At 43.7% G+C, this 24,735-nt stretch overlaps 1 protein-coding gene across 1 annotated transcript in view; it reads left to right on the top strand.

The window, feature by feature from the left end:
- CC2D2B (coiled-coil and C2 domain containing 2B) overlaps positions 1-24,735 on the top strand; it is a 112,341-nt gene that overhangs the window by 51,251 nt on the left and 36,355 nt on the right. Inside the window, exons 18-20 of the mRNA XM_025213285.1 lie at positions 10,807-11,010; positions 14,100-14,192; positions 15,371-15,465. Coding sequence (XP_025069070.1) covers positions 10,807-11,010; positions 14,100-14,192; positions 15,371-15,465 — 392 coding nt within the window. The remainder of the gene's footprint in view (positions 1-10,806; positions 11,011-14,099; positions 14,193-15,370; positions 15,466-24,735) is intronic.

Genomic DNA, 24,735 nt, shown 5'->3' with positions numbered 1-24,735 from the left:
CCCGGCGCTGCTGCGCCCTCATCCTGTGCCCCCATGCCTCCCTCCCTGAGTAACACGCCACCCCCCCCAGCTGGGCAGCTTGTCCCAGCCCCAGTCTCAATTTCTCTCTTGCTGTGGGGGCATTGATCTGCCTCCCCAACACCCCTTCCCTCCCCACTCCACCCACCACAACAGACTTACCGGTTGGAGGCAGCTGTGTCCAGCGTGGTGAGGACTGCTGTCTGTTTAGTCTATGGCTGAATCTCCGAAGTGGCATGAATCTTTTCCAAATCAATTAGGAGGCTTCCGATTCAATTTGGACCTTTTCATTGGTCTCCCAATTCGATTTGTATTCGGAGATTCGACCGCCGAATCAGGCTGAATCTCCTCCTAATTGAATCGGCTACTGAAGCTTTGCACAGCCCTAGTAGATTCCTTCTCTTTTTGGGTCTCTTCCCCATAAGCAGCTGCAGCCTGCTGCCCCACTAACCCTCATTCATGCTGAGCTTCAGCCCCATTCTCCCATAGCATCTTTGTCAATAATTTGGGGAACCCCAGGGCCAACTGCACCCTGTAGGTGAGTCCCTTTGTATATGGCTCAGCCAGTACTGTGCACCCCTAAAGAGGTATGCTACCTTCTTGGGGCACTCGTCTGCCATGACTTGATGGTAATAATTGGAGAATTCTCTCCCTGAGAAGGAAAGAACCGGCTCCACTGGCAGGGCTGTGTCCAGTAATCCAAAATAATCAGTTATGGCATGTAAAGGAACCTCACAGTCCTTACAGGGGGCTCCTTCAACCCCACCACTCCTGTCACAGTCCTCCAGATTTAAGTACAGGCTCTCCTGTTCAAGTGTCACAGCTAGGAGCGGCTCTCAGTAGCTTCCTGGATGACTCCCAGGAAGCTTCTGGAGTCCATTAGAAACAAAAATGCAAAAATATGGTCAGGGGTGTTCCTCACCCCTGGACTCCATTGCTCTCTGGTGCAGGGTTTTCCCTCTCACTACTGGTTATGTCCTTTTGGGCTCTCCGCCTTGCATTCTCAGCCTGTCAATGATGGTTTCTAGTCCCCTGCTATAGCTCATCTGTCCTGTATTGAGGGGTGACACCTGGGCTGAATTAATATTAAGTAACTCCTCCCCTGAGGTTATAAACAATCTGGGCTGTTCCAGCCCCGTCTTAGCATTTCCAAATAGGGCTTTCCCTTCCCATGCGTTTTTTGTTTCCCAGTGGGAACCTTAAGGGGACCAGACCATCTCTGTGTTCTCCTGGGGCTCTCTGCAACACAGGCTTTCCCTGCTGGGATACTTCTCCCCTCCACTTGAGACTGCTCTGGAGGTAAGGGTTTAGTCCTTTCCACGCTCCCAGACCTGTCTAGGGCCTTCTTCTGTTTGCTGCCTCTGAGCAGGCTCTGCAGTTGCCATGTTTCAACCACTCCTGTGTCTTGCCCCTTTATTGTTGGGGCTGCTTGACTTCTAGATACTAAGGGGAAAGGAGCGAGCGTAGGTTTTCCTCCTCCCACTCCCCATACTCTTCTACACACTCCAACAACACTGGATAAAGCTGTCTAGAGGCCACACACACTTGCAGAGTATGTATATGCCATGCTACCATCAGTTGCACAGGAATGCTGGTATATTTATTTGCCTCCCTGTGTTGGAAAACCAGGATATGAGGTTTGACTTTCTTTCCTCTTGTTTCAGGCACCAGTCCTTGTCTAATGAGTGTCTGCTTGCAGTCTGAGTCTACCAGAGCCGTCACTGCTTTCCCTTTTACTTCCACATTCCCTATCAACTGTGGAATGTGTGTTCTACCCACTGCTTTACACATTATAGCCTCACAGCTGTACTCCATATCTTCCAGCCTGGAGTTCTCTATTTTACTGCTTGAAGTCACCACTGGACTCTCTGTGATAAATCTTGGCTTGCCACCCCAATGGTAGCTTAATGCCTGCACTGGAAACAAGCCTATCCACTGTTGCCAGGCACAGTTGACTTTTCTCTTGGGGCCTCTTTGCTCTCTTGCTGAGCCTCGGCCTTCCCCTGGCTTCCTTTGTTCCATGCTTTTGCTCATGCTAGGCCTGTTTTTTGGCTGCCACAAAAAACCTCAGCCAGTCTCACTGCTTTGTTGAGGGTTTGGAGATGATGGTGCCTCACCCAATCCCTGATTTACTGTTCCAGATCTCATGTAAACTATTCCAAGACAGTTTGTCCCAGAATCTCGTCAGGTGATTTTTCTGCAGGAAGGAGCCACTTGGCTGCCTTGTCTAGGTACTGGTCCAACCTGAGAGGCGTAAAGATCCCTGGTCCTTTCTTGGCTCCAAAGGTCCAACCTGAGAGGCGTAAAGATCCCTGGTTATTTCTTGGCTCCAACCCCCTGCCTGTGGGTCCCTTCAGAAACCTCTAAGCATCTCAGAATGGCTTCCTTTATCATTCTTGTACTCTCTCATCTCTGCTCAAGGCAATGCCCAATAGGCTTCTTGAGCTTCCTGTACCAGTAACATCTCCAGCCGCAATGCCCATATTTATTTATCCCCTTGAGCAGGAAGGGCTGCCCTCTCAAAGGCTTCTATAAATGCCTTAGGCTCATCTTTGGTCATGTGCTCTGGAACATACATGGCAGTCCCCAACCTGAGGCTCTCTGTACCTTGGGTGAGTATATTAGAAAACAAGAAGGCAGTTACAACTACTAGAGTCTGTAAGGTTTCAGTCTGCTGCAACTGCCTATGCATTATCTCCTCCTTCCTGGTCTCTCTCTTCTGAGCCTGGCCATACTGCCACTTATATTGTTCATTGGTGGTAGCCTGCTGTTTGTCCAACAGCCCCATTAGTTGCTCCATCTCCATGTTGCAGCTCTAGTCCCCAAAAGTTGTCTCAGGCTACTCCTATTGGTCCCCCTACCAGACTGCTTGCCCTTATTTGGCCCAAAGGTTCTTCCTGTCAGATAGTGTTGGCACTGGATTTGGACCTGGCCCCTATACCTTTGTTCTCGGCGAGCACAACCCTCAGATCGACCACAACACCTGCCAGTTGATAATAGGCGAATTTATTGTTACAGAGTGATAACAAAAAAGCAACAATACAAACAATCAAACAATTCTATATCTATCAATCCTAGGGCTGTCAGAGTCAAAGTACATCTGGTCAGGATGCAGGCTCCACTCTGAGGCTCTTTCTCTTAGGTGTCAACAGTCTGGAGGTGGGATGCCGAAGCCACCCCCCCCTCCAGTGTGGTGCATGGGACAGGCTGCTGGTATGCCTTTGGTCCTTGGTGGTCTTGGGGACCCTTCCTGGGGGACGGGAATGGGGACTCCTCTCAGGGAGCAAGATGGGGAAGGACAGGGAGGAAGAGAAGGAGGGATGGGTGGGACTCTTTGTTAATCTCAAGTCTCTGCTTTTGTATTCTCCATCCCCCTTGATGACTCCTGATGACTGTTCATTCATGGCTATCTCTGGTTGACTGTCTCTCTGTGGTTACACATCCATGTAGCCTTCTGGGTCTTCTCCTAATTTGGTCTGTTCCCCCAAAACTGGGACTCAAGGTCCCCCTTGCTCTGAGGCCTTGTAGCTGGTGTCATTTGTTTTGTGTTATGGGACAGTATGGAATGTTCTTCCTCAGTTCCCAGGCTGTGTGTCCTTGTTGTGTTAGACAACCTGTCTGCTTTGAAGGCTATGATCTCATGTCATGGCATGCCCCCCTCACTTCTCAGGCTGTGTCTATCTGTTGGCCTTATTGTGCTAGACAGCCCATCTGCTTCCAGGGCTATATGGAACTCTGTGTGTGAAACCCAGGCTCTTTAGAAATTCAATTAGTCACTAATCTTGAACCATTATAATACATATATCCATGCCTATAAGCCAATTCCCTAAAACCAGACCTTTAAATAACATTTCTAAGCCAACAATAGGTATTGACGGGGTTGATCCCACACAATATTAGCACTGCCACACAGGCTTAAACACAACTTTTGCTGTCTAGTGATGCTCTACTTCCCTCTCCACTACAGTTTGGAGTCCTTTTTCCTTGGGCAGCCTGGTCCATCAGCTCCCTTGAGCTTTGCCTCCTTTGGCTGGCAAGGCCGAACTCCTTCCCCTGCTGCTCCCCCAGCCTGCTTAGGGACTGGGTCTATCTTCTCCAACCCAGCCTCCCTCTGGTCATGTGATTGGCCTTTCTGTCCTCTCCTAGAGGCTGGGTGTAGCTAATTACCTCATTAGCTGTCTAACCCTTGGCTCCTTACCTTAATCAAGCCCTCCTAATAACAGGGTAGAGGTTCCCTGTTAAACCAGGTAGACTTGTTCATATATCTGTGGATCTTGATAAACCACTCAACTAAGTCGGACATGATTGTATTGCACCCAAATACATATAGTAGCTCTTTGACTGCTGTTTCCCATTGGTGTCTTTACAAAGGGGTTAACCTGTGGAGTCAAGAAAGAAGCAACACAAATTTAAACAGGGTAACTGAGTTGTACAATAGTTCATGAAAATGATTACGTTTCCCGTGTTCTGCCAGCTGGCATATTATAATAGATTCCAATGGGCCAAGGCAATTTTATCTAATTTGCTGCAGGTATTCAATCAACTTCCCTCCTTCCTTCTCTATGAGAACTAGGGTTCAGATACTACACTAGGCACTAATCATTGCAGTTGATGGGTTTGCTGGTTAGATGACCAGCAATAACAGAGATTTGCTCTCAACAGGCTCAAGAGAATCTTGTACAGTGCAGTAGACATTCTACCTAGAAAGCCCTACTCTTCAGAAAGGCTTTGCCATGTGGGCAGCAAAAACTAACATGAAGTACCTGGTAAAAGCCCTGATTCTGAAGTTTTTGGACTATAATATTGCTCCTGAGACTGGCTTATACATCACAGCAACATTGCCATCACCATATTGTTCAGTCACAGTTCACCTTCTCACACCTTATAGTCTTGGTTATTGTGACAGGGGGCCTTCCCAGGGCTAGATCATGTATTAGCCCGTCCACCTGTCTAGGGCAGTCTGCCCTCTCTTTCCTGCCATGACTTGAATGGTTCCATAGTATATTAAGTGGGAGGCTACCCATTCACTACCCTGATGCCTGGGGGCACTATCCACAGCTCCAAACCTTTCCTACATTGTGGCCCGGATTGGTATTGCTCCCCAGTTTCAGACTGGGACTTACTCATTCCACTCTTACAAACACACTCATTCTACCCCCCTCTCACAGGGGCCTCTTGCACTCCACCCCTCTCTCACAGGGGGTCTTGCATAACGCCCATCACTGGGCCACTCTCTACTGCCCTGCTCCTTTGAGTGAGCCCCTTGGGTCTTCAGGCTTTACTTCTCACCCTCTGGCATGGCACATGCAGCACCTTTGGTTCACTTGAGCTCCCCTACTCTACATGGCCTTGTTCTTGTGCAATTCAATGGTTACTGGTGCTGGTCAATATTGCCCCTCCAGATATTTCCTGTAACCCAGCTACGTACAGAGTGGTCGTTTGCATGAATGAAAACCTAGACCTACCCATCTATAGAGATTTAAAGATTTAAACCTCCCAGCTCACCACTTGGTCTCCCAGAAACCTTTGTGGATATGTGTACAAGTTCTTGCAGTACACAATAATGCAGCAGCTTGGAGGAAAGCTTGGAATGAAACTACTATTTGGAATAAACATCTCATTTCTGACCCCAACAATAAAACCTCCTGGTTTTGATCTTCTGTGAAAAACATGGAAGGTTCTAAGTGGGATCCAAACTGAGCATGGCTGCTGTGGTCACCTTGATGCACAGATGGTTTATTAGGAGTTCTGCAGAATGTAATTGTGGCAACCCTGATTAATCAATGGACCACATAACAACACTCTGGCCTCTATACGAATTTGATGGTGACACTGCAGAGATGCATTCTCTTTCCTCAAGAGCATTAGACTGCTTAACTAACCTTGAACTGAACTTATAATCGATGCTCAAAGCCAGCCATACGAAAGAAGAATGTCATTCTTTGGCAGCTCATGAAATCTCCTTTCCAACAAGATAGTCTTTTTAGCTGCCGTCACAGGCATGGCAAATCTCCATGCTGATATACTAGGGGATTACCATACACATCTGTTTATAGAGGCAGGGTAAGATGAAATTGCTTCACCAATTTATAGCCAAGGTAATCTCAGAAGTTCCTCAGAATCACTCCTTACCTTTCTTGTCATTTTCCTGAACTCACATTATTTTCTGACAGAAAAGAAGCTTCATACTCCTGGATACCTTCAGAGTCTAACCCCTTCAACTAAACCTTTAGGCTGTCTTCCCATCTCTTTGTTTTTCTCCCTGTGCTTAATGCTGTGAAAGGTTAACTGAGTTTGTTTTTGCAGTGGATCAAACAATATGTTTCTCATGCTATAAGCTGACTGGTTGATTGGCAAGCATTTTCCTTTGGCTGGTAAGGCAAGTTCCACTGAGAGACAGATGATGTTTCTGGCACATTTTGAAGCAGGCTGATCTCTGAGCTCTGCAAGAGGGCCATATGGAATAATTCACTAATCTTTGTTAAACATTACGCATTTCAGATGGTACTTGGGGTAGCCACCATATACATGGGCGACTGGTGCCTCCTGAATCTGGGGGGCACTCACGGATACTACCGGTGGAGTTGGCGGTGGGGATGGATCTGGCAAGCACCCCCAGATGCCATTGGTGGCAGCAGGGGCGGAGCTGGCGAGCACCCGCAGGTGGTGGCGGTGGCGAGGACGCCCCTGTCAGGGGGGCATGTGCCCCCTGTACCCCTCCCTACCAGTTGCCTATGACCATATATATAGTAGTAATATGATCTTGGTTTGATACAGCCAAGGCTCCATCCCCAGAGTTTCAAGAGAAAATTGCTTGTCAATCACCTTTTGTGGAATCCACGTAGATTTATCATGAAAAAAAAAATGATTTACTTACTTTGCATTAACTGGTTCTTTGCAATATCCTCATGGATCTCATTACCTTCCTGCCAACCTTCATTTTTAGAGTTCTTAGCAGCATAGGCTTCTGAATAGCAAGGGAATGGAGGCTGGGTCACAGTTACCAGTGGCAATGCGTAGGGGGTGCATGTTCACCCCCTGAGAATGCTGGTGCACCCCATCAGCCAGCATTCCTGGGCAGGGGGCAGGCAAGAGCACTGGTGCCACCCCTGAGAGCACTGGCCGGGGAGTGGGGGCTCACCCAGAAGTCACCTGGGATCAGCCACAGGGGGACCCACCCTGGGTCTAGCCACTGGGGGGGGGGGGGAAAGGGCCCCCCCGACTCAAGAAGCACCAGTCACCCATGACAGTTACTGCAGCCTTTATGTCCTTGCATGTATCTAGTCTCTCATACATGTAATGTATGTGCATCTACAGTGAAGAAGGCTAACTTTATTATAAAGACTATTAATCTTGAAGAACTACAGTTACCTTGAAGGCCAGTTATACTTGTTATCCTAGCATGTGGTATGTTTCTGGAGAAATGTATCATCCTAGTTCCCTAAAAGGAAGCCCAAGCCCAAGACTTCCAAGTCTATCATTTAATCAGTACATTCCCTCAGAACGGAAAATACATTGTTGAGGAGCTGTTCACATCTTTCACTAGCTAGGTAGAAGGTACTGTTGTGTCTGCAATATTGGTTAAGGCCATCATTTAAATGAGACATTTTCAGCCTCATGATGCAGGATTAACAAAAATAATTATTTCTTTTAACCATTATGATGTGGTTATCAGTTGTACTAATCTGATGAGGTGATGTAAAACATTATTCTTAAACCACTGATCTGTTCAATCAAATCTCACTTTTTACTACTGTAGATTTGATATATGCACTGCTTCATTATTAATCATAATAGTGCAATTATAAAGTCTAACTCTAGTTATCTGTTTAATTTTATATCTCCTTTCTTATTCTTTTGAATAAAAATATATTAAAATGTACACAAAATAAGTTCATTCTTTCAGTTTGCAACATGAACCCGGAATTCCAAAAACAGAGACAGCTTGACTCAGATATTTCACAGCCCCTTGATCATCTTTCTAAATTAAAAACATTGCACCACAGACTTTGGAATAAAGTCATTGGATATTTTTTTTTAATTAAAAAAGCAATTGGTTAAATTCTATTCTTATTCAGTAGAATCCAGATCATCTACACCTGTGTGATTCAGATCTGCTTAATTCACAGCAGGTTGCTGATTGAAGAAGAAGCTGTTCAGCTATTTACCACAGTTTTTATTTCAAAGGGCAATATTTATCCAATCAGCTGGAGTTCATTAGCAGTCCTGCTATCAGAGAACTGGTGTCTTTTGTAATGAAAAGCTACAGCAAACATTTAGAGCCCCTCTTCCATCCCATGCAGCTATTTGTTGTGGGTTTATATACCCCCAGACATTTCACAAGCCCTTATTTTCATGGAGAGGATGGCAGAAGGAAGATTTTGAATGTAACTCGGCAAAATATCTGGGTTCTATTGTACCCATATAACTCCAGTGAAATTAATATCATTTTGCAGGTGAAAGGAACAGCACAACTTGATGAAAGTATTTTCAGAAAAGCATTTCATTTAAGTTTCTCAAACCATATACTAAGTGCATTTTAAAAGAAAACAACAAGAAGTAAACGTGAATTACCCCAAGAACCCAAGTGTTTCTTTAATCTTAAAAAACAATTCCTACAGCAGAAATGTGGGCATGAATATATATCATAAAATTTTCTAGTGAGAAAGTTTTCCTAATATCTAACCTAAACTTACCTTGCTACAACTTGAGACTGATGTACTGTAATTATACTCTGCCAGACTTCAGCATCATGTGTATCAGTGTTCCTGTGCTGAAAAATGGCAGCAGGAGTGGTTTAACTAAAGCTCATTGAAGCACCCCTGCTGCCATTTTCAGTGCAGGGACACTGATGCACGTGACACTCCAGGCACTTTAATTAAAGTGGCTCTTGAAGCCGCTCTAATTAAAATGCCCCCTTCCCCCACTCCTGGAGCATTTGTATAAATGCCCAGTAAACCCAGTTCCCTTAGCCTCTCCTCATAAGTCCCAGCCCCCTCACCATTTTTGTTGCTCTCTGCTAGACTTTCTCCAATTTGTCCACATCCTTTCTATAGTGAGGGGTCCAAAACTAGGCACAGTACTCCAGATGCAGTCTCACCAGTGCTGAATAGAAGGGAATAATCACTTCCCTCAATCTGCTGGCAATGCTACAGATGCAGCCCAGTATGCCGTTAGCCTTTTTCACAACAAGGGCACACTCTTGGCTCATATTTAGCTTATTGTCCACTGTAACCCCCGGGTCTTTTTCTGCAGAGCATCTGCTTAGCCAGTTGGTCCCCAGCCTGTATTGGTACATAGGATTGTTCCATTCTAAGTGCAGGACTTTGCACTTGTCCTTATTGAAACTCATGCAGTTTCTTTTGGTTCAATCCTCCAATTAGTCAAGGTCTCTCTCAAGGCCCTACCCTACTCCATATCTACTCCCCCCAGCTTGGTGTCATCTGCAAATTTCCTGAGGTTGCACTCTATCCCATCATCCAGGTCATTGATGAAGATATTGAACTAAAACAACCTGGACTGACTGTTGGGGCACTCCACTTGATACCAGCTGCCAACTAGACATCAAGCCATTGACTACTACCCTCTGGGCCCAATGATCCAGCCAGTTTTCTATCCACCTTACAGGGTATTCATCTAACCAATACTTCCTTAGCTTACTTGCAAGATTGGTGAGGGAGACCATATCAAAAGTCTTGCTAAAGTTAAGGTATCACATCCACTGCTCTTCCCACATCCACAGAGACGGTCATCTCAACATAGAAGGCAATCACCTTGGTCAGACATAACTTGCTCTTGGTGAATCCATGCTGACTTCTTAATCACCTTCTCCTCCAAGTGCTTAGAACTGGATTCTTTGAGGACCTGCTTCATGATTTTGTAGGGACTGATATGAGGATGGCCACTCTGTAGCTCTTTGGATCCTTCTTCTTCCCTTTTTCAAAGATGGGCACTATATTTTCCCCTTTCCAGTCCCCTGAGACCTCTTCCAACAATCATGGGTTTTCAAAGATGGTGGCCAGTGGCACTGCAATCACATCAGACAACTCCCTCAGCATCCTGTCTGTCCCGACGGACTTGTACACATCCAGCTTTTCTAAATAGTCCCTAACCTGTTTTTCTTGCCACTGTTGGCTGCTCACCTCCTCCCCAAACTGTGCTGCCGGGTGCACTAGTCTGGGAGCTGACCTTGCCTGTGAAGACTGAGGTCAAAAAGGCATTGAGTACTTCAGCCTTTTCTGCATCCTCTGTCACTAGGTTGCTTTCCTCATTTAGTAAAGAACTCACACTTCCCCTGATCCTCCTCTTGTTGCTGACATACTTGTAAAAACCCTTCTTGTCACCTTTCACATGCCTTGCTAGCTGTAACTCCAGGTGTGCTTTGGCCTTCCTGGTTTCATCCTTACATGCCCAAGCAATGCACTTGGACTCCTCCCTAGTTGTTTGTCCAAGTTTCTATTTCTTTTAAGCTTACTTTTTGTGTATAAGCTTACTGAAGAGTTCCCTGCTCAGCCAAGCTGTTCTTCTGTTAAACTTGCTATAGTGTCTGTACTTAGTCTATAATGTGCAAATCTACCTTGCCTTCTGCCTGACTTCAGACTCATATGGTTAACTACGTATCTCTGGTTTTACAGGTGATTTGTTCAAATTTTGAGGAAATGTACATAATACCTTTTGGCTTTTGTATCAAGCCAGTGCAGTTTCATTAATAAACTAACACAAAAACTTAAGAAAAAACTTTCAAACAAATTGAAAATAATCCAGTCTTGCTTTTACATTTTCTCACAGTATACTAGATCCAAGGAAGAAACTCTTCCAAAATATTTTCGTCTTGAACAGCTGCAAAAAGAATTTAACTTTGTTACTGAAAAAGAGATTAAAAATTGTAAACGTTTCCAGCTGTTGCAGCTTAGGAACTCAGGGCAACTAGATTCCTGCTATTGTTGGCAGATACCTCTGTTTGATAGAGAAATACCAGATACAGTCTTCCAGGTAATGAATATTTCTGCTATTATTTTTGTTTCAAGTTATGTGATAAACAGTATGGATATTAATTTTTCCTTATTTTTTCACAATATCTGAATCCAATGTTCTTGTTATTATATGATGTCATGTGGAATTAATCATGTGGAGACATGTAATATATCATGTGACAATCTCCAGATTGATATCCTTACTCATAATAAATAATATTTTAGGCCAGGTACAGACTTTATGCTTTTATTGGTATAAGTGATTGGAAACCAGTCGAATACCTGTAACAGAACTGAAGTTTGGGACACAGAATAGGGTGAAGTGCCTGAAAATTGGAAGAAGGCCAATGTGGTGCTTATCTTCAAAAAAGGAAGGAAAGTGGATCCAGCAAACCCATCAGCCTGACCTCTATCCCAGGGAAGGTCTTAGAAAAGATTATCAAACAGGCCATTTTTAACAGACTGGCCGATGGCAACGTCCTGATGGATAGCCAGCACGGGTTTGTTGCGGATAGGTCTTGCTTGACCAATCTTATTTCCTTCTACGACCAGGTGACCTGTCACCTGGACAAGGGAGAAGAGAATGATGTTATATATCTTGACTTTAAAAAAGCCTTCGATTTGGTATCCTATGATCACCTTCTAGCAAAACAGGCTAACTGCAGCCTTGGCCTCACCACGATCCACTGGCTGGGGAATTGGCTCTGTGGTAGGACCCAGAGGGTGGTGGTTGATGGAAGTCAATCATCGTGGTGCCCTGTGACCAGTGGGGTCCCCCAAGGTGCTTGGGCCTATACTATTTAACATATTCATTAATGATGTGGACATTGGTATCAGAAGCGGACTGGCCAAGTTTGCCGATGACACCAAACTCTGGGGTAAAGCATCCACACCTGAGAACAGGAGGGCAATCCAGACTGACCTTGACAGGCTCAGGAAATGGGCAGATGAGAACCTGATGGTGTTTAACACCAAAAAATGCAAGGTTCTCCACCTTGGGAAGAAAAACCTGCAGCATCCTTATAGGCTCGACAGTGCGATGCTGGCTAGCACTATGGATAAAAGGGACTTGGGGGTCATGATTGACCATAAGATGAACATGAGCCTTCAATGTGATACTGCTGCTAGTAAAGCAAGAAAAATGCTGGCTTGCATCCACAGATGCTTCTCAAGCAAATCCCAGGACGTCATTCTCCCGTTGTACTCAGCCTTGATGAGGCTGCAGCTGGAGTACTGTGTCCAGTTTTGGGCTCCGCAATTCAAAACGGATGTGGAGAAACTTGAGAGGGTGCAGAGGAGAGCCACGTGCATGATCAGAGGTCAGGAAAACAGACCTTATGACGAGAGGCTGAGAGCCATAGGACTCTTCAGCCTGGAAAAGTGCAGGCTCGGGGTGATTTGGTGGCCACCTATAAGTTTATCTGGGGTGCTCACCAGGATCTGGGGGAACATTTGTTCACCAGAGCGCCCCAAAGGATGACAAGGTTGAACGGTCACAAACTCCTCCATGACCGTTTCAGGCTGGACATAAGGAAGAAATTCTTTACTGTCTGAGCCCCAAAGGTTTGGAATAGATTGCTGCTGGAGGTAGTTCAAGCACCTACTTTGAACTCCTTCAAGAGACATCTGGATGTTTATCTTGCTGGGATCCTATGATCCCTGCTGACTTCCTGCCCCTGGGGTAGGGGGCTGGACTCAATGATCTTCTGAGGTCCCTTCCAAACCTAATGTCTATGAAAGTCTATGAAATCTATAAGTTCTAGGTTCTCCTTTGAATTGCCAATGCAATATAGAACTCGTTTTTATATTCAATAACAAAAAGAGGGGAGGGAAGAAATGGCCAGGTCCAAAGAAGGATTTACTGGCCTAGGTGCAAAATACTGCCTGGTTTAGCAGCCTTCTCTTGTTGTTTTCTAGAAAACATGTAAGTAGACATATTATAGAGGGAATGGGATATGTGTTAAAGACAATGACCACAGGATGGAAACTGTAATAAAAAAAAATGGCATCATTGATAATATCCAGCTGTCCATGTCTTTTGAAACCTTTAATTAGCTTTTCACATTCACTTTCTTTTTACACATTTTCCTAAAGCAAATTTGTGGCTTCATCTACAGAAACAAAGGAAAATTCTTAACCCCCCCCCAAACTGTTTTGTCTTCCTTTGTCACTTGGACGTTCCATTTGTCTTATTTTCCATTATTTTGTCATCACTCAAACTCTACAACATGGGCTTGTGTAGGCCCCTACACTGTCAACTTGAGTTTTACTGATAACTTCTTGCTTTTATCTTCCTTCATCTGTTTGACTAGCCACCTTGGATTCCAGCTTTCCTGGTTGCATAATATTTTGGCTCATTTTTTTCACACACACAAAGAACTTATTTTTTTACCTCTCAGACTCTTCTGTGAGTTGATCATGGTGCTATTGCTTTTTAAAAAAGCTAAATATATCTTATTTTTTAAGAGTCTGTAGACTTCCTCTATCAGGTATCTAGATTTTTCTTTGTTTTTTAATATAATGTTATAGTTGTCACTTCAAGTATCTTCTCTCTTCCTATTTCTCTTCCTTTGTTTTCCACTCAATTAGCAGTTTTTCTTAGTGCCATAACCCAGTTTCATGACTCATAGTGTAAACAACTTTTACTAGTAGCATAACTGGGGGTGAGAGTTGGGGAGTGATTGGAGCAGTAGCCCTGGGCACCATGTCTGTTGGGCTGCTACCACAGCTGCTGAAGACTGTCCTGTTATATCTTTTCCCCTGTAACTTCTTCTTTTTGAAACAAGTTTGCTTTGTCTCCAAATCTTTGACTCTTGCCCAAACAGATGTCTTTCTGTTCTTGTCATAGTGAATTGCTTGCACTATGAGTCTTAATTTTTCTCTTTGATATACTTAAAATTTTTTTTTTAAATATTTGACTTTGTTAAATGGATGAGAATACAGTCTGTAGTAATCCAGTAAAATGTTATATTCTGAAACGTTTTGTAATTTCATCATCATTTTGAAAAAGTGGAACATCATATTCTTTATTTAAACATTTCTTCTAACTTTATCTTAAAAACGTTGTCAGTGTACGACTATGAAAAAAATACCTTATTCTGTATTCAGGGATATGAAAGCCAACTGAAGACAGAAGTTTCAGTGACAGATGAGGATCCTATTAGTGCACAGAGAATTAGTTCTGCCAACTTTATGAGGAAGGTATGTATGACAAACACTGACATTATCCTGTTGACCATGAGAAATGACAAGCTTTTTCTTTTCATGTATAATGTAAATTTAATGCTTCTGAAAGTGCTTAACATTCAGTATTAGAAAGTGAACAACAGAATACATGAAGCATCAGTATAGATTTCTTTCCTTACCATCAAAGCCTCAAAGCTTTTCTGGAGAAAAAGTGAAGTTTAGTTTTAGCATCTTCTTGATGGTAAGTTTCTTTTTGAGGCTTCTAGTCAGGGAGTCAATTGTGATGGTAGTTTTGTTGAGATAGATATGTGTCCTCAACTGGATCATCCATTAATTTCATAGAGGACACTGAATATCAGATGGATGCTGACTGCTGTTCCCTACTAACAGGAAATCAACCAGTGACATAGAGGAGAGAGACACCATGTTCCATTATCTGTATTGTACTGTTTGCAATAGCAACAGAATGACACTGTATAAGATCCAGACTATGGAGTCAGTCCTATATGGTGCTGATCAGTCAAGTCGCTCAGCAGCTGTTGAAGCAATACTACCCTACATACTTTAAAATTTAAAAGATTGGCATTTTAATAGATATTATAGTTGCTACCATATGGGAGTCCAGTAGTGTTGAGAATTTATACATTTTGGAAACAGAAAAAATGTCACAAGGTGAACTTTAATTTTATTCTTCTCAGCCACTTATAATGGCAGTTTGTCAGCATCCTTGCTTAAGGAGATATGGGTGAAGAATTTGTGCTTTTTGTTCCCACGGGACTTCAAATATCTAACCAAACCACCCAAACTGAGATTAAGAAGAGGTAATGTGCCCCACAGAATTGTCTCTGCCTCACTTCCTCTCCGCCCCCCCCCAAAGATATGTGGCTCTCTAAGAGCACACTAGGCCAGATAAAGCCCATGGGCCATACATTTGACACTTCTGCTCTAATGTGGCCTCCTTAACCTGCCTTACTTACTCTTTGCACAAAAAAAAGAATAGCTATAACTTTGTTCCCTATTTCATTCCAGCCGTGATAAGTGCAGCATAAGCAGCCTTGTGCAAACTAGCTAGCAGAAATCATACCCTAGTCAGATCTCAGGCTCTATAGCATAGAGGACTATAATGGAAAGACCATGTCTTTCATTTTTGAGATACTATCTTTTATTAAAAAATGCAAGTATTATTTTTGCAGATGAGAAAACAAACTATAAAGCAACTTGTCAAAATTAAGCACAGGTGTAATTTATCAGATATTGTGAGGGATTATGAAGAAATTATATCTATGAGGTAAGTACTTAATATTTAAGTCAGAAGAGTCTGAATTTGCATTGCTAAGTATATTGCTTTATTAATGTAAACTTTTAATTCATATGTTTTATAATACTTTTCATTTTTAGAATGGTAGATAAGGATTTAGTTATAGGACTCTTCCTCACTTTAATAGGTGTGGCTAGTCTTGAAAGTCTATGGAACATGTTAGGGTTTGTTTGTTTTTTAAATTGAACAAGGTGTTCCCATGGGGGAAGGGGAGGATGAGTGGGTTTTGAGGAGAGGGATGTATGACTTGGAAGGAACAATAAAGGAGGAATAATCTCCTGGATCTGAGGCAGGGAGTAGGAGTGAGTAGGGATGAGAGGAAAGACTGGCTGGGAGGTGGGGTGGTGTTGGAATTTGTTGCTTTCTTTAACAGAATTATTAAATATGGATTAGGATTTGGTTAGGCTAGGTTGGGTATGGGTAGATGCTCTTCTTGATCAGAGGCAGGGAAGTGAAAGGGTGTGAACTGTTTTTGAATTTCTGAGTTTAGGGGAGAGTTCATCTTCTTTTACCTTCTTATTTTAACATTTTAATAATATCTGTTTTTATAATATTTTGTCTTTTATAGTAGACTGCCATGAGTCTTTTCTGGGAAGGGCAGCATAGGAATCAAATCAGTAAAATCAATAATAAAGTGAATTCTTATGGTGTGAAATTCTGGACTTCTAATGTGTCAGAAAGAGAACAGATTTGCTATTTTTTAAATATATCCATGGTTTTATTTTGAAAACGTTCTCCCTTTAATATTTTGCAAACCTGCTAATCTTGCTTTTGCACAGGGATAGGCAGGTTATCATCAAATGCCCCATTTGGGAAGTACTATTTTCAGTTTAGTTTTTAGATTACATCCTTAAAGTCATGTATAACATAATTGAAAGATTGGTCCTTATGAATGAGCAATATGGGTATTTATTTTTATGAAATATAATTATCTAGGAGATGTGAAAGTAAAAATAACCTTTCAGGACTTTCTTTAGTTTAGGATATTTCCAGTTGCATATTTTCTTGCAATTTCAGGGGGAATTTAGATTTTACTGAAAGCTCTGGCTCTATCCCTACTTCTATACTAGGTTCTTTGATGGTCATAGTGAAAAAAAGAGCAGATCTAGAGTCAACAATGAGCAAAGTAATTTTTTAAAATTTTCTTTGAGTGAATGCTTTTATATGCTTTCTGTGCTAGGTACACATGCACCACATGGATGGAAGAATGGACACACATCCTAGCAATACTCATGCTTTGTCTTGTTAAGCAAGCCTGTTAGTCTGAGATGGGGTGCTTTAGTGTCCACTCTCTATTAGAAACTTTTAAATGGTTTAGTTTATATATATAATCAATATGTGTGGGAGTAAGAAATTATGATTTAACTCTAATTTTAGTTAGTGAGGGTGGTACATGGTGAGGGGATATTGCCAGTATTTAGACCCATGTCCCTATAAGTTCCCGTATCTCACCAGGAAGTCTAATATCTCCCATAGGAGTGCCTGTGCCCAACTCTTTTCTCAAATAATTACATTTTTCCTAATGTTGTAATCTTTCCTAGGGCCTGACTAGCTCAGTCAGCAGAGCATGAAACTCTTAATAATTTCAGGGTCACGGGGTGTGTTTCTTCTCTTCCCTGTCTCTGCTTCAGGGGCTGGACCTGATGATCTGTAAGGTCTCTTCCAGCCCCTAACAACAACTATGTCCCTCTCTGCTTTGAACGTCATCAACAGTATAATCCTCTTGAGTGCTACATACTGTCTCTTCCCTCTGAGATCATCTGGGTTCGGTTTATACAGGCCCTGCATTACTCCCTATCCTAACAGAGTCTAAGAATGGTTAATTGGAGCCAGCTGCTCAACCTTTCCTCCTCTACTCGGTCCCAGTGCTGTAGTAAGGGAGGTGACTGCCCAGGTACAGAAGCAAAGGGGTGACAACAGGTGCTGCCCAGCTGGGGTGGGGCGCAGGATGGAGTTGCAAGTGGCTCATTTGGCGGGGTGGGGGGAGGGTGGCTTCTACTGCTGCATGCACTGGACAAGTGTTGGGGGGTGCCCCTCAGATCTGTGTGCAGGGTATGAGGGTGGGTTGTTGTTGTGGGCTTTGCCCTGGGTGCCAAACTTTGTTGCTATGACATTGCCCTGTCCCACTACATTTCACATAATTCAGTGTCATACACTTTAAGAATATAAATTTGGGAGCTTCCAAGACCAGTTAACTAGTTAGATTAAATTATGGGATCAGAATATATTCAACACATTCCACAATGGCATCCTGGTCAAAGAGAGGAAATCATCAAAGCTGTCACCTCTTCATTGACCACTTCAAGCACTGCAAACTTAAGCACCTTTCCATTTATAGCAACATCCTTTGGCAGGAAGGTGCTAAACCATTATTACAAAATGGATCAGTGTAACTAATTTTAGGAAAGGGTAACAATTGTATTTCTGTTTTCTTATTAATCTATCTAGGAAGGATTTTATATTGTGTACTTCGTTGTCATTTCTAATTGCTTTCCAAATAAAGTAGAGTTGCAGGTTAATGACAATTGTAACAGATTCAGTGGATTCTTCTATGGAAGAGTCAGTCACAGAAGGGAAATTTTCATTTAATAAATTTTCCATTTTTCTTAATGAATATACAATATAGGAAAATATGCATATATAAAGCTGATTAAACATATTCAAACTTATCTAGCCAATTGAAGAATGCAGTTTTTAAGCTAGGTGAACGTAGAAGACATTTAAAACCACAGAGAAAAGAGAGAAGAAAAGTTCCTGCACAGGTTGTCTCAGATGGAGATGTTAAGCTTCTTGTTAGAATATTGAGCGCTTACAACATTCCTTCAAGAAATCCAGCAGTTACTAGGTAAGAGACTGTGGCAGGTCATTGCGGGTGCCTGCCACTTTAAGGGCCTGGAGCTGGCAGCTGCCAGGTGTCTGATGAGGGCAGCCATTTTGAATCTGGGGCTGCTCATATAAACAGGGCAGTTTTGCTGCTGGAGGCCAGGCAACAACATCGCCTGGCTGGAGGGCTGCTGGTATCATCTGGAGGCAAGGGAGGAGCTGTAGGGTATGGTCAGGAGGTTCCTGTCCTGAGCATGAAATAAAACTGCACCCTGCCGGGAGTGGGTGGCCTGGTGGGGCTCCCAGGGGCATGGGAACCCCCAGGAAATACCAGGCCAGTTACCATCTCAGTGAAAGGGGGGTCAGGGCACCTTAACCTCTAGCCCCCACAACTGGGTGGGTTACCCCTTTGTAGGGTCTGGAGGGTGGACCCCCAGAGAACGAGAGTGAGGCCATAGACTCACGGTTGTCTGGACTTTGCCTGACTGGTCAATGTTGGGACCAGGACTGGAAGGGTCAAAGGGCCCAGGGGCCCACTGCGAGGAACGCCCAAGAGCTGCACGCCTGGGGTTCTGACTGTCCTGGAGGTGGGCCAGGGCCAGTAGAGCTAAAGGTCTCTGGGGGAGCACACCCAGAAGGGGAAGCAGTTCAGGGAGCTATGCTGCCCAGGATGAAGGCGGATTAGGCCACCAGAATGGAGGGATCATAGAGGGGTTCAACACTAAGATTATGGGGCCCAGCGTGGGGCCGGTGATTGTGAGAACATCTGGATGCCATCTGCGAGGCTTGGGCTGCGGTGTAGGGGAGGAACGGAGCCGCAGATAGCGCCCTGTGGCACCGGGGCAAGAAATGGGCAGCCTCCCGCTTATTAAGATCAATTAAACTATTAATAACAACGCGTGGCGGGTGAGAAGGCAGGTGGTTAGCCCAGAAACAGGTGGGCAGGCCACTGGGAAGTCGGCTCCGAGAGGTCCCCCTGTTACAGAGACCTACAACAGAAATCAGGAATGGTAAAGACTAAGGTAACTTAGTTACATTATTCATGAGAGTCCAGGATTGTACCCATATGCATTTTGTACACATATTCTGTGGTGTTGTATGAAGTGAAGGGTAGGCGTGTTGAAAGCCTCCGGCTAAACGTCAGAGGGGAGAACAGCGGGAGGGATGTCATGGTGGGTGTCTTCTACAGGCCACCAAATCAGGAGAAGGAGGTGGACAAGGCCTTCTTTAGCCAACTGACAAAAGCTTCCAAATTCCAGGACTTGGTTCTTAATGGGGAATTCTGCTGGGAGGGGGAAAAAAGTGCACAAACAGTCCAGCAAATAATTGGAGTGTACAGGGGATAACTTTTTGACAAAGATGATGGAGAGGCCAACTAAGGCGAAGCTCTTCTTACTGCTCACAAACAAGGAGGAATTGGTTGCAAATGTGAAGGTGGAAGGTAACTTGTGTGACAGCGACTATGAAATGATAGTTCAGGATCTTAAGGGGAGGCAGGAAGGAGAGTAGCAGAATAAGAACATAAAACACAATAAAAAGGGATTCTACAGGTATGTCAAAAACAAGAGGAAGACCAGAGAAATCATAGGTTCCTTAGACTGTGGGAGGCAATCCAATTATGGATGATGCAAAGAAGGCTATAATATTAATGTCTTTTTTACTTCGGTCTTCAGAAATAATGGCAGTTACTAGATGACAACTCTAGTTGGTAGCAAAGAGAAGGAAGGAGACAAACAGCCTAGAGTAGTAGAAGAACAGATTAAGGATTACTTAGTGAAGCTAGATACTTTCAAGTTAGCACAGCCAGATGGGATGCATCCTTGGGTACTGAAGGAATTGACTGAGCTAATTTCAGAGCCATTGGCTCTGCTCTTTGATAAATTTTGGAGGATGGGTGAAGTCCCAGGTGAAAATATAGTGCCCATGTTTTATAAAGGGAAGAAAGAAGATCCAAGGAATCACAGACCAGTCAGCCTGACCTCTATACTTGCAAAGTTAATGGAGCAAGTTCTCAGGGAATATATTTTGAAGTACTCAGAGGAGAACAAGGTGCTCAGGAACAGCCAGCATGGATCCACCAAGATCCAAGTCATGCCTGACAAACTGATTTCCTTATATGAGAAGTTAAAAGACTCTGTAGATGAAGGGAAAATGGTGGACATCATATACCTTGATTTAACAAGGATTTTGACACTTTTTCCCATGACATTGTCATTAATAAGCTAAGGAAAGACAGGCTAGACAGAAGTACTGTAAAGTGGATACATAACTGGTACTCAGCAAGTAGCCATTGATGGCTCAATGTCTAGTTGGGAAGAGGTATCAAGTGGGATTCCCCAGGGGTCTGACCTGGGTCAGGTATTGTTTAATGTCTTTATTAATGATTTGGACAATTGGATTGAGTGCATGCTTAGCAAATCTGCAGGCAACACCAAATTGGGTGGAGTTGCAGACAGTCTGGAGGCCTAGGATCCAAAATGACCTGGATAAACTGGAAAAAATGATTTGCAGTCAATCAGATGAGATTGAACAAAGACAAGTGCAAAGTCCTGCTTTCCATGTTGGAAAGAGGGGTGGAGGTATAGCTCTACATTATGAAGCAGTACACTTCCCTTCAAACTGAATTCAGTAACCAAGGGGCGTGTCCAGATAAGCACGCACGTGCCTCCTGCCCCGTCTCAAACCCCTTTGAGATGGAGCAAGTCACACGTGCAGGAATGAAAAAATGTTCCCTGTGCTGCAAGTTTGATATCCAGGGGTCAAACAGGAACCCAGGGGAAAAAAATGGGTCAGGTTGAGGCAACCAGAGGCTCAGTCCTCCAGAGATGCTCTGGCAGAGTTCCAGAGCTGTGATTGGCCCTTTCCCTGGTCCAGAAGCATGCTAGATGCAAGCTGCAGGGACCTGGACCTGGCTTTTGCCAGATAAGCAGGGGATTGGGGGGCTGGAGGAGGGGGAGGGGACCATCCCCAACTCTCCCCCCACTCCCTGTTCCTTCTCCACACCCCGGTTTGATCCCCTAGCTCCATGCTGGCTCTCCCAGCCCCCCACACTCATTGGCAGTACCGGAGAATGAGCAGGAGGCTGGAGACAGCCCCTGGAGACATCCCCCTCTTGTCTCCAGCGCCTTGCTCCTTCCCCTGCTTGTCTCTAGCCTTGGGTCACCCTGTTGGACAGGATGTAAAACATCCAGGGGGTGGGAGATGGGCTCACAATTGACGTAGATCAAGTGAGGGAAAACCTCTGCAGGCCCAGACAGAATGCACCCGAAGGTCTTGAAGGAGCTGATGGACATCATAGCATGCCCTACGACAAAGATATTTGAGAACTTGTGGCACTCAGAAGAGGTACCGGAAGACTGGTAAAGAGCCAATGTGCTCCCAATCTTTGAGAAAAGAAGGAAGGAAGATCCAGGGAATTACAGGCCAATCAGTCTGACATCCATCCGTGGAAAGATTCTTGAGAAAATCATCAAGGGATCCATCAGCAACAGGCTACTGGAAGGCAACCTTCTGAATGCTAGCCAACATGGCTTTATTGCTGGAAGGTCTTGCCTGACTAACCTCGTCTCCTTTTATGACCAGGTGATGCATTGCCTAGACAAGGGAGACGATGCCATATATCTATATTTCAAGAAAGCCTTTGACTAATTCTCCCCTTATGTCCTCATGAATAAGCTGGGGAACTTGTTTGTAAGTCATTTGAAAAAATATTTTCTCATAACTTTGCAGTATTTCTAACTAGTAAATCCTGAGTTGTCTTCTCCATCTAAGTATTTCTTTTTAGTGCTGATTTAAACTTTACATTTAAGTTTTTAGAAATATATTTAACAGGATTGGATAGCAGTGAAACTTGCAATAAAGAGAGAGTATTAGCAATTCAGAACTACAGTTAAGTCCTCACTTAAGTTTTATAATGTAGTAAATGGAAGTAGTTGCTATCCAAATTTACAGTACACAGACATAATTTTATTTTTATTGCCATGAATATTAATCTTAATAAATATATTTTAACACAGCAAGCTCAAATTTAAATGCTACTGAATTAAGGAGTAGTGTGGAAAATTTGGGGGTGGGGAGGAGACACTGATCCCATGGCATTAAGGAGGGTTTAAAGATGGATTGCATGGAGGCTCTGATATATAGAGAAAGGGGAGGGAGGAAACAAGGAATTTGTGAAGGGGAATGGAGGAATGCAAGGAGCATCTGATGTGTGCTATGTTTTCAGTCTACAGAAGCAACAGTGTGTGTTTATTTGTAGTTTAACTGCATAATGAAAGATTAATTCAGTGCCTAGTCATGTAAGAAGGTTTTGTTCCTTTATCTAGTGCAAATGGCCAAATTCAATCAAATTCATGTTCAGCATTTCAGATTATTGTGGGAGAAAGAAAAAGAAAATGCCTTGAGTTAGTGTGCATCTCAGTGGCATCTTTCCAAATGTTTTAAAACAATTTACATTGCAAAACAACATTTTATAACTTAAAAGCAATTGGATATTAGTCCCACTAGTGGATAAGCTACACAACTTCACCTTCATAGGATGCAAATCATATTCAATAACAGTAATTATCTTAGAGATGAGTTGTTCACTATCTCATTTATATTGTTTTACATTGTATTCCAAACAGTAGAAAGATAGCATATTTTTGAAATGATGGTGAAACTAAAACAAAACTACAGGATGAAAAGAATAAGCAATGTCTTGATTCCCTTTAAAACAGTTTATGAAAGAGAAGTTTATCTAGGTATTAAAGTGTGGAGACTCCCTGGCCAGAGAGCCTCACCTGCATACCAGAAGTGTAGGTTCAGAAGATGCCCAGTGATGTGTAGGAAGAGACATAGGGATTTCTAGAGTAAGCTTATTTGCCAAAAAATGCATGATTAACATATTATCAAAGGACTTGTTTATTCAAGTTACTAGAAATGGATCATCATAGTCTTAGGTCCACCTAGGCCTCTGTGGATCAGTGCGAAACATACTAATTTTGGCAGGAGTTTGATTTTGTCAAGTAGTGTGGCTACAGGATCAATCTTTATTGTTGTCATCATGTCTCCAGTTCAAGCTTCCTATATGGTCTGCTCCCAATATTCTGCACAGCCCTCTGCTTCTAGTGTTTCCAAATCTTGTGGGTGCACTATGGTGCTACAGAGCATCTCAAGAGATGATCCATGACAGACACATTGGTCAGTTGTGTAGAGGCCTTATGATTTCATGAGAAAGTTGCATCTCCTGAGACCCACTTTCAATCTATTCAGGCTCTACCATGTGTGCCATTTGTAATTGGGCCAAATGGTAACTCCTCACAGGGTAATTCCTCACCGGCTCCATTCAACAGCTTTGTCATGTAGTTTCTCCCATTATTTTTGCCAGAGGGTAGTTCTTGCTGATTTAAGTGATGTGGTCAATGGTATAGTAGAGGACAAAAAGCTGCATCTCAATGAGAGACGATGGTGCGCTGTTTGATGGCAATATAGTGGGTGGTAGTCATCTGACTCTTGTACATGTAGGTCAATGTCACTTGCTACTTTCCTCCTGCTGTATGTGGGTGCTATGTCAGATAGTGCATAGGCGGGAATGGGTGGGTTTTAGGTGGCCTGTTATAATTCTGCATGTATAATATAGGGTGGTGTCAGTTTTCATAGATTCATAGATTCATAGATATAGGATCAGAAGGGACCTCAATAGATCATCGAGTCCGACCCCCTGCATAAGCAGGAAAGACTGCTGGGTCTAGATGACCCCAGCTAGATACTCATCTAACCTCCATCTAACCTCCTCTTGAAAACCCCCAGGGTAGGGGAGAGCACCACCTCCCTTGGGAGCCCGTTCCAGACCTTGGCCACTCTAACTGTGAAGTTCTTCCTAATGTCCAATCTAAATCTGCTCTCTGCTAGCTTGTGGCCATTATTTCTTGTAACCCCCGGGGGCGCCTTGGTGAATAAATACTCACCAATTCCTTCTGTGCCCCCGTGATGAACTTAAAGGCAGCCACAAGGTCGCCTCTCAACCTTCTCTTGCGGAGGCTGAAAAGGTCCAGTTTCTCTAGTCTCTCCTCGTAAGGCTTGGTCTGTAGGCCCTTAACCATACGAGTGGCCCTTCTCTGAACCCTCTCCAGGTTATCCGCATCCCTCTTGAAGTGCGGCGCCCAGAATTGCTTGCACGCAGTACTCCAACTGCGGTTTGACCAGCGCCCGATAGAGGGGAAGTATCGCCTCCTTGGATCTATTTGTCATGCATCTGCTGATGCACGATAAAGTGCCATTGGCTTTTCTGATGGCTTCGTCACACGAAAAGATGGTGATGGTGGGGCAGATGGGAGCATGGAGGGGTCACCTGCACACTCGGCGGTAGACCCGGAAGTGGACCAGAAGTACTTCCAGTCCATTTCTAGGTCCACTGCCAAGCATATGGGGGGAAAC

The sequence above is a fragment of the Alligator sinensis genome, unplaced genomic scaffold (genome assembly GCF_000455745.1).
Source record: "Alligator sinensis unplaced genomic scaffold, ASM45574v1 scaffold472_1, whole genome shotgun sequence".
In the NCBI taxonomy this organism is placed as follows: domain Eukaryota; kingdom Metazoa; phylum Chordata; order Crocodylia; family Alligatoridae; genus Alligator; species Alligator sinensis.
The sequence above is the reverse complement of the archived record's forward strand: the minus strand, read 5'-3'. Positions and strand labels throughout refer to the sequence as shown.